General features: G+C 48.9%; 1 protein-coding gene across 4 annotated transcripts in view; it reads right to left on the bottom strand.

Moving 5' to 3' along the window:
• Nucleotides 1-5,016: 5,016 nt before the first annotated feature.
• EIF2B3 (eukaryotic translation initiation factor 2B subunit gamma) overlaps nt 5,017-10,410 on the bottom strand; it is a 131,165-nt gene continuing 125,771 nt past the window's right edge. For all 4 annotated transcript variants that reach the window (XM_045897832.3, XM_045897831.3, XM_064589268.1 and 1 more), the window contains one exon: nt 5,017-5,194. In XM_045897832.3, the coding sequence (XP_045753788.1) occupies nt 5,142-5,194 (53 nt within the window). In that variant the 3' untranslated portion in view covers nt 5,017-5,141. The remainder of the gene's footprint in view (nt 5,195-10,410) is intronic.

The raw sequence follows: 10,410 nt of genomic DNA, 5'->3' as shown, positions 1-10,410 counted from the left end.
CTGGAAAAAAAAAAAAAAGGAAGTGTACCCTCAGCAATTCTCTGGGTATAGAAATAACCTCTAAACTAGCTGTGTGGGCCCCTGGATTGATCTTGGGGCTACAGCTGAGTATGGCTGGATACCCAAGCAGACAGACTTTGCTGTAAGTAGCTCTTGAGACCTCCTTCCCTCTAACCGGACTCTGCAAGACCAAGTCCATGGAGAAAGATTTGTAATCCTGGGACTTGGGACTCTGCTTCTACCACAGGCCCACCATTGCTAACAACTGTGGTGAAGCCCAGCATTTCTGTGGATGCTTCCAGGGTAGGGATTGCCTGCTGGGAAAACTTCTTGCCAAAGTCCAAAGACCCAGTGTGGGAGAAACTGGTCTGTAGTTCTAACCATTCCAACCCAGGGCCTAGTGCCCTCTGGCTGCTCCAAGCTCCAAGATGACCTTTCTTTTCCCCAACAAAGTGATTTCTGAGTGCAGCTGAGCTCAGCCAGGGCAAGCTAAAGGCACAGACCCCGGGGAACAGGAAGGGAGGCAGAAGCTCCTCTTCTCTCTCTATACGTGGACTGCTTCACTGTGGAACAGCCTGGTCCAGTGTCACTTCCACTGGATCTGGGAATGTGTTTTGGGCTCAAACCAGAGAAGTTCTCCAAAGAATAACAAAAAAGAAAAGCAATCTAATTAATTCACTATCACCAAGGAGTAAATCTAATTACTGATTGAGACAAATATCCCTTAAGGTCTGTTATGTGTCCACCCCTTTGCTAAGCTCTGGATTTGCAGGGTACCTGCTTTTTCGAAGTTCATAGCCTAAGGGAGAGCACAAAGACCATAGGGGAAACTACTGTGAGATGGAACACTCAGGGAGGTTTAAGTTAGAGGGATTGGATGGGAGAGGTGGGAGGATTACCAAATTGAAAAGAAGACATTGGTTCAAGGTCTGCTTATGAGAGCTTGGGCAAGTCATATGATCTCTGACATTGACATAAGGATTTTTTTTTTTTTTTTAAGATTTTATTTATTTGACAGAAAGAGAGAAAGCCAGAGAGGGAACACAAGCAGGGGGAGTGGGGGAGGGAGAAGCAGGCTTCCCGTGGAGCAGGGAGCCCGATGCGGGGCTTGATCCCAGGACCCCGGGATCATGACCTGAGCCGAAGGCAGACGCTTAATGACTGAGCCACCCAGGCGCCCCTGACATAAGGATTAAATGAGATGATATATGTGGCTGAGGAACAGTGCCAGGAAAAGTGAGGTAAAACACACACACACACATACACAGTGTTGGAAAGTGACCAGCCTGGCTTCAGGGTAGGGTCCATGTGGGAGGAACTAGGGCAGGCCTTCTTTCCTTGGCATTCCCCCAGGCTTCTCACTCATGCTTTGGGCCGGCTTCTGTTATGTGGGCCCGGCGGAGTCAGTAACCCTGAGATGTGGAAGAGGGAAGCAAGGAGCCCTGCACCACCACCTCCCCCTCCCCCCGCCATCCGTTATGTTTAACGGCCAAGCCTGGGACTATACACCCCCTTCCCTGTAGGCAGCTTTAGGCCAACAGCACCTGTCAAGTCTCTAGTGTCAGAGGCTGCAACCAGAGATCAGAAAATGGCCTTTTACCTTGAAGGTGGAGTAAGAAGAGAGGCTGAGAATCAAAGCAGAATCTCCCCCATTTATCTATAGCAGAAAAGCCCCTGACGCAGTCCTTCTGGGTGGCGGCAGATGGCTCAGGTCGAGGACAAGTCATCCTTCAAGTAGAATGTGTTCTCCTGCCCAGCCTCTTTCCTTCCCTGTGAGCTCCATCACAGCTAAGTTTTCTAGACCTTGTGTCTGGGTGGTCCTTCCCACACCCACTCCATCTTCCTCAGACACATTTAACTATTTAGAAAACAGCATACAAAGGCCTGGCTTATGTACCTCCTTAGGGGTAGGGAGGGCTGTGGATAAAGAAAGTGTGCTTTCTGTGGTTCTCTGGAAATAGAAACAGCTTATAAACTAGGCTGTGCAGGCCCCTAGATTGCTCTTGGGGCTCCAGCTAAAGACAATTCCCCACGAACCCCCTCCCCGCCACCTCCATGGATGGGAGCAGGATAGGAAGAGTAATGTGGTGACGGACTGGGAAGAAGTTCAGCCTCCAGCCTTGGGAAAAAGCTTGGAGGGCAGTCTTGGCAGTCAGTCCCCTTCCTGGCTCAGGAGCTGTTGCCAGCAGGTGAGGGTGAGGTGTTACCGGGGGAGGGGTTCCTGGAGTAGTAGATATCAAATTTTGTCTGACCTGGCGAGCTTCCAGAACTCCAGGTGTTGTTGCCCAACACCTCCCCAGAGTCCTCCCTGATTGGTACTGAAAGCCCCCTTCCTTCTCTCCTCCACTTCCCTCACGGAGCATCCCTGGGAGAGGCGGGGCAGGCGACCCCTTCACCTGCCTGGCTCTTCTGGCTTCGACCCCGTGGAGAGGTGGCTGGCCAGTGGAAATTCAGTTGCTCACCATCTTTTAGATATATTCAAACTCTCTGTAGCTGCTGCCAAAAGGAAACAAAAATGGTCCCTGCCTTATGGCAAACAAATAGAACAAAGAGAAGAGAAATGAAAGCATCTCGGGCACCCAGTCAATCCCGGTGTTGTTGGAGAAAATAGCAGCAGTGTCCTGGGCTGGGGTTGTTCCCGGCTGGGACTTAAACTCAAGCGAGGCCTTCCCCGGGGAAACCCTTACCTTGTTGTCCTGTTTTCTCCAGCTCCCTCCTTTTCTTGGAGCAGGGCTGCTCATGGGCTTGTGCAAGGGAAGTTAGAGGAGAGGTCTTTCCTCTACCTTACAGTCAGGGATTCCACAAGGGCTCTGTGGGGAAGATCAGGAAGGGGTATGGGAAGGCTCTGGGACAGTTTAATCAATCCCTTCTTGTCCCCCACCTACCTCTTTCCAAACCTATTCAGCTCCATCCCCTTTCTGTTGACAAGGAGCAGCCTTCTGGCCTCTTGGGCCACCCGGATCCCAAGGGTCAGAAAGCTCTGAGAGAGGGGACAGAATTTGAGAATAGAAGAGCCTTTAGAAGTTGGCCAGTGCAACTTTCCCATTTTGCAGATGTGGAAACACAGGGACAGAGGAGAGGCGGTGACTGGGCCAAAGCCAAGCAACATTCTAGAGGGCAGGTCTCCTTCCAGCCGGTGTCATCTGGGCTCCACAGATTTCATTTCATTTCCAAAGGGGACCCCCCCCCCCCCCCCGGGGCACTGCGCAGCTCTTTACTCCCGCTCCCCTCCCCCGCATTTCTCTCTCTTTGAACCACTTCTGCTGGGCCATTTCGGCTCCTGTCTGATGAGCACAAGTGTTCAGGAACCTTGTCCCCACCAGTGGTAGGAATGTGGAGCTCGAGAGCTCCCAAGAAGGCTGGTGGAGGTGGAGATCGAGGAATGCTCGTCCAGTCTCTCACAAGTTCAATGAGAACAGCACTAAGATTCAGGCAAGATTACACCAATGAACTTTAGAGACTTGGGATTTTTGAAGCAGCGTGGAAACCAGTATTTCAAATCATTCTTTATAATTACTGCCACCCACGGTGAGCACATCAAGGGAAACCTTTACTTTCATAATTCTAGGAGGTAAAATCTCACCCCAGGAACCACTTTTATCTTCCACCAAACACCTGCAGGTTGTAAAGTAGTGCAGGGGGAGGCAAGAGCCCAGGGTGCGTGTGTTTGGGAGTGGGGGTGGAAAAGGGAAGGCGGACAGGATTCCAGAAGGGCTATGAGTATGGAAGTCTTACTTCTTAATTATCTGAAGCAGGAGAGGCAGTGTAATTAGGATATAAAGGAGTGCAGCTGGAGAAGACTCAGAAAGACTCAAATAATGATAAAGGTTCCTGGCTCTTACTTACCAGGTTGAATAGACCATAGACTCCTCACTAAGGGGAGGCGAGAAGGAGTCTGTCTGGCTTCATAGATCACGGCTTTCTTTTATTTTTATTTATTTATTTTATTTTATTTTATTTATTTTTTTAAAAGATTTTATTTGTTTATTTGACAGAGAGAGAGAGCACAAGCAGGGGGAGCAGCAGGCTCCCTGCCGAGCAGGGAGGCCGATGCGGGGCTCGATCCCAGGACCTTGGGATCATGACCTGAGCTGAAGGCAGCCGCTTAACCGACTGAGCCACCCAGGCGCCCCTATTTATTTTAAAAAAGATTTTATTTACCTATTTGATGAGAGAGCGTGCATGTGCACAAGCAGGGGGAGCAGCAGAGGGAGAGGGAGAAGCAGGCTTCCTGCCGAGCAGGGCGCCCGATGCGGGGCTCGATCCCAGGGCCCTGGGATCATGACCTGAGCGGAAGGCAGCCGCCTAACTGACTGAGCCACCCAGGCACCCCACGGCTTTCTTTTATTGCTCTTGCCTCCGCTAAGACCAGTGGAGTTAGGCTTGATGCCTAGGCCAAGGCTGCCTCCTGCCTGTTTAAGTCTCCAAAAGTCAACAGTTGACGTGGAAAAACTGACTAGTGACTGGGAAGTAGGGAGTGAATGGCAGGTGAGGCTGGGGGTGGGGAGGTGGCAGGGGCTGGGAATCTGTGTGGCAGGTAAGGGAACAGAGTAGAGTATTAAGTCCTGGACTAAGGATTGGGGGCCAGGCTGCCCAAATTGGCAGCTGGAGAAGGACCATCACGTATGGAGGTGGCACTGCCAGCTGCTGGGCCTATGGGTCTAGAAAGCCTGATTAGGGTGAGGAACTGAAGTACTTCCAGGTCCTTTCAGGTGGAAGATGCTTTTATGGGCTAGGCTGGGCCAACCAGTCAGAAAGCAGTCCTCCTAAGAGCTTTACCCTACTGCCCCCTGCCTGATAACCACAGTACACAAGAGCCAGGTCACTGTGTCTTATCCTGTTCTACACACTGGCTCTAGATGGTTTTTACCATGTGACTCAAACCCAGAGCTTGGGACTACTCCCCAAGTCTCTGGCATACCTTTGGGAATGCCCCCCCCTTTTAAAGTTTATTTAAATAAATATTACACCCAACGTGGGGCTCGAACTCACAACCCCAAGATCAAGAGCCTCATGCTCTACTGACTGAGCCCCCATGGGAGCCCTTCTTTATTGGGAAATAAATACAGAGTCAAACAGGTGGGCCAGCCAACATCTGTAGTTCTGAGGGCCAAGAGAAAGGAGTCTGACTTGCTCAGAACTCAGATCTCCATGAGCTGGTCACTCCCCACGATCACCTCGTTCACTCGTTTGGCTACAAAAGAGAAGAAAAAAGTTGTTTGAGAACTGGCAGTAAAGGTGTCATTTCAAACCAAATTATTTCTAATTTCTATGTTCATAAACATTTATTCGTCTCCTATGTGGCTCTGCTCTTGAGAAGATCTTGGGAATACAATTTGCTAAAAGGATTATAGGAGAGGCAGCATTTTCTCACACAGGAGGAAGGGACTCACTCTTTTAAACCTAGCTTCCGGGAGACTTCACATAGGAGGGGAACTGGATGGGTCTTACAGGATGAATAGAGTTTTTTTCAGGCAGTGTATCAAAGGGAAGGCATTCCAGGCTGTTGGAACAACGTGAGCAAAGGTATAAAAATACAAGGAAGGCAAACATGAAATACTTTGGTGTGGCCAAATGGTAGGGGGTGGGGGGAAAAGGTGAGAAGCAGTGGCACTAAACAGTTAAATGGAGATATCCAAAGGAGAAGGGGTGATGCTCCACATATAACATGGAAATAATACCACCTACTGCAGAGTTGTGAGAATTCAATGACTTAAAGAATCCTCAAGTGCTGGATAAGCAGTGGCCATTATTTTGTGAAGTCCAAAATATGGCCCTCCCTGACCTGATCCTTGCTTACCTCTCCAGCTTCATGTTCCATCATTCTGCAATTATACCTATAAGCCATACTATTTTGTAGCTCTAGACCTCTGCACTGGCTGTTCCCTCTGTCTAGAATGCCTTTCTTGCCCCTCATCCCATCACACTCTTGCCCTAAATGCCCTAATCAAGCACCTCCACTATTAGTGGTGCCTTCCCTTCCAAACTGTCCATTTCCTGCTTTGTGAAAACACTACCGGATACATACCTCTGTCTCTACGTCATTATCTCATTCTCCTACACTTCCCTGTAAGAATCTCAAGGGGGGCCAGTGTATTTATGTTTCTACCCCAGTGTCTAGCACAGCTACCGGCAAGGGAAAGATTTCAGGGGTCCCGGGTAGTGAGGAGGATAGGGTACGATTATTAAGTGGAGAGCGAAAGTTGAAAGGAGATGAGGGTTGGTAAGAGTAGAGAAGCTCAGAGAATTGTAAAACTGAGTGTAAGTAGTCCAAGATATTTAGAAGAGAAGGAGCGAAGAGGAAGACTATGAGCCCTCAATACATTTAGGGGAGCACCATGGAAGTTGACCAGTGATGGGGTGAAGGGTAAGAAGAGGGTTAGTTTTCTAGGAATAAGAGCAATAGAATGGAGGCAGTGAACTAATGGTCTGGAAGGGGTAGGGGGACCTAGGGGCATGTTATCTACTTCTTGCCTGGAGGTAGGGGGCACATGCAGGAGACAGGAGAGTTTTCCTGCCCTCTGTTGGCTCAGACAGAAAAAGCTGACCAGCTGGCTGGAAATGGATTCTTCCTGGGCAAGCTTCCCATGGTTTCTAAGGATCCAACATGCTTCTTGTCACACTTGGGAGCTTGAATGTGACCCTGATAGGGATTGGGGGCCAGGCTGCCCAATTTGGCTTTCCTGATGCTCTACTTCAGTCTTAGGCGGCTTTGGTGCAGCAAAATGAAGATCCTTGATGATGGGACCAAGACTGACAGAGACATGTCTGGGTTTGTTCATATTGCCCATAGGCTGGAGCCTCTAAGGGGGTATCTGACTGCAGCTTTGGAGACCTTAAGAATTCAGACATGTCTTCCGTTCTACCCACCTTTTCAGCTTTGCTTCTTGCTAGATCTCCCTTGTACCCTATATTCTAGATTTTGCAAATGGTTTGCAGTTTCCAACACACTGGATTTTTTTGGCCTTCAAGTGCTTGCTTACATGGTTCCCCTTTGCTTGAGTGGTTCTTCCCTTTGTGTATTTGATAAATAGCCCAAAAGTTCAAGATTTAGCATTAATGCCTTCCTTGGGCCAGAACTGACAGAGTTCTCTTCTATGTCCTTAATTAACCCTGACAGTCTCCTACCATCATACCTGAGAGACTTTTCAATAATTATTTACTTGTCTGTTTCTGTACTGGGGGCAGTTGGACAGCAAGAGGCAAATCTTATTCATCTTTATACCTCTAGCTTAGAATATAGGAGGCAATAATAGTTTGTTGAATGTGTGTTTTGGGGGTTATGTGAGAGTACAGATGTAGGAAACGAAGCATATACAGAAGAGAAGGCCCCCAATCTCTTTGTCGAGAGTGTAATTGACACATTTGGTGCATTACGGCAAGGGCACTTAGAGATCCAGAGCATCCTCAGGCCTATTTCTCTAACTTTCCCCATAGAAAGAGAAAACTCGGTCTTGGCTTTTCACCAAGTTTGCTGTTAAGGCACCATTTTGGACAGAGGCAAACTCAAGAGAAGGAAAAGATAGGAAAGGGAGGAAGAAAAGGTGACAACGCAGAAAAGACCTTCTGAGTCAAAAGGACTTGAGTTCTACTTTGCCTTTGAGCAGATTATTTCATGTCTTTGGGCTTTAGTTTCCTCATCAAGTAGGGATTCTATAAAATGATGGAGAGAAAGAGCCCAGCATGGTGCTTTGATAAGTATTAAACAGAAGTTACAGAATGGGGCTGGGGCTGGCCTCCTTTTTACGCTTCATAGCCATCTGTTTTCTTCAGTGAAAGGAATGGGAAGGAGGCCCAGATACTGCTCAGGCTGCTAAATTCCATAGCGCTGGGGATGGTCCTGGAGTGTGACTGTCAATCAGGATCCACCCTTGAGATAAGACTGACCAGAAAAGAACAAAGGAAATACTTCTTTGGCTAGCTTCTCAGGGGACCTCCAAAAGCTCCTTTTTACCCTTTATCCCTCTACAGCCGTAAGTCAGCCTCATCATCGCCTATCTAGACTCTGACATTTATTCTTCCTTCACCCAGTCTCTCCCTAGTTTCCACAGATACTGGGCTGTTCTGAAGACAGTCTTAGTTCTTTTTTTTTTTTTTTTTTAAGATTTTATTTAATTATTTGACAGAGAGAGAGACACAGCGAGAGAGGGAACACAAGCAGGGGGAGTGGGAGAGGGAGAAGCAGGCTTCCCACTGAGCAGGGAGCCCGATGCGGGACTCGATCCCAGGACCCTGGGCTCATGACCTGAGCCAAAGGCAGATGCCTAACAACTGAGCCACCCAGGCACCCCGACAGTCTTAGTTCTTTTTTTTTTTTTTTTTTTAAAGATTTTATTTATTTATTCATGACAGAGAGAGAGAGAGAGAGGCAGAGGGAGAAGCAGGCTCCCAAGGAGCAGGGAGCCCGATGCGGGACTCGATCCCGGAACCCTGGGATCATGACCTGAGCCGAAGGCAGACGTTTAACCATCTGAGCCACCCAGGCGCCCCCGACAGTCTTAGTTCTAATTAACACTCTACTTGGCCCTCAGTGCTCCAGACCAGAAGGGCAAATGAGGTGTCTGGCTGGGCAGACAATGCTTTCTTTTGCTCTGCCAGGCTCCAAATAAACACCTGAGCCCTCTTTGGCCTGCCCTACCCACTTTCCCCTCTACCCTCTGGTCTGCTCTTGGCCTGGGGGTGGGAGAAGACTTGCTTATTGGGATTCAGGGAAGAGAGACTAGATCTGGCATTTTGGGGACGGATGTATTTTCATGGGGATTCTGTAAGGTGGAGGAAACCTGGAGGGAGCAACATGCCGTACTCGTTCTGCTTGGCCAGGGCTGGAAGCAGGTTCCAGTAAACACCTGAAAAGTTCTGGGCTGGAATCAGATCCTAAGGATCCTTCCCTGAGAGTACAAAGGGGGGCTGGTAAGCTGAGGAGAAACCACTGGGACAGAAGGGAATGACAAGCTGCATATGAAAAGCTGCACTGCTGGGAAGCTGGGAAGGATTCCTGCTAGCCAGGACTTGGCCTATATGCCTGTCAGGTCTACTTTCATGGCCACAGGACTGGTCACTGTGGTCACAGGGAAGCGATCCAAGTTACCTCACTGACAATAAGAAGAGACTCACATGAAGTTTCCAATTAGAGTCTCTAGGTTTTGACTTTGTTGGCTGTGGCTTTTCCACTGGCTTGAGCAGGAGGTCAAACTTGACTGCCAGGATTTTTGCCAGAGATAATCTCATTAACTGAGCATGCTGGGGCGCGGGTGAGAAAACCCAGAGTTCTGTTAGAAAATGGCTTGTTCTGCTGGTGGTGCTAGAACAGGGCAGAGAGGGCTACACTGGGTTGTAAGAATCACATTTTGGGGGTGTAAGATTCATATGGACGTACTAACTCTGTGGTATGCACATGATTGAAATCTGGAGAGGGGACAGCGTTGCTTCTGAGGATGAATGTTTTTTTCTGAAATCCCTCCACGTGAGGAAGATTGACTGGGGACTCTGCCATCTGCTGAGGTGTCTGCTGCTGAGGATCTGAGTTGTTGATCTTTGTCTGGGTCATTCACAGTAAAAGGTCTCGAGTGCTTCACTAATGGCTAGGAATTTGCCTTCTCCAGACGGCTCAGCTGCAAGGACAAGTGACAGTGTGAACAGGTGACTGGCCAGGAGTACCTGTGGCAGGAAGGCACTGACTCCTGTGTTGGATGCACTGGTCCATCCAGCATAGAGGACAAAGCAGGAAGGGCTGGGATTCTCCAGTTTAGAGTCCAGATGACCTCCCTGGCCACCTCTCTTTCAGGAGGACCATTAAAGGGCCTCCTTCTAAAATGGGGACACACAGTGTTAGAGCCAGAAGTCCATGAGATGCTAAAGCCTATGACATCCTAGGAGTTTGGCTAGCCCAGCCTTGTGCTCCCTGATGGGAGAGGCCATGACTCAAATCCTCAATATCTGGCATTCAGTTGTCATGCATGCATTCTGCATACAGACTGGAAAAGGTCCTTGGCAAAACAAAAGGAAGGAGCACCATTACTTTGTTGGAAATGGGAAGAAGCAGAAACTGTGAGGTTCCAGGTTCCAGCACACAAGAAAGGAGGGATCCTCTAGGGTGGTGGCAAATGGAGTTCATGCATTCAAATATGCCTATGGAATCTAAACTCTTTTTTTTTTTTTTAAGATTTTATTTATTTATTTGACAGAGAGAGAGGCACAGGGAGAGAGGGAACACAAGCATGGGGAATGGGAGAGGGGGAAGCAGACTTCCCACGGAGCAGGGACCCTGATGCAGGGCTCCATCCCAGAACCCTGGGATCATGACCTGAGCCAAAGACAGACACTCTTAACAATGACTGAGCCATCCAGGCGCCCCATGGAGTCTAAACTCTTAAAAACCACAAAAGGCAGCAGCTCCTGGCTCCAGGAGGG

The sequence above is a fragment of the Mirounga angustirostris genome, unplaced genomic scaffold, assembly GCF_029215605.1.
Source record: "Mirounga angustirostris isolate CCGP_5_RB_7025 unplaced genomic scaffold, mMirAng1.0.hap1 SCAF_4, whole genome shotgun sequence".
In the NCBI taxonomy this organism is placed as follows: Eukaryota; Metazoa; Chordata; class Mammalia; order Carnivora; family Phocidae; genus Mirounga; species Mirounga angustirostris.
This window is presented reverse-complemented; position numbering and strand designations above follow the sequence as displayed.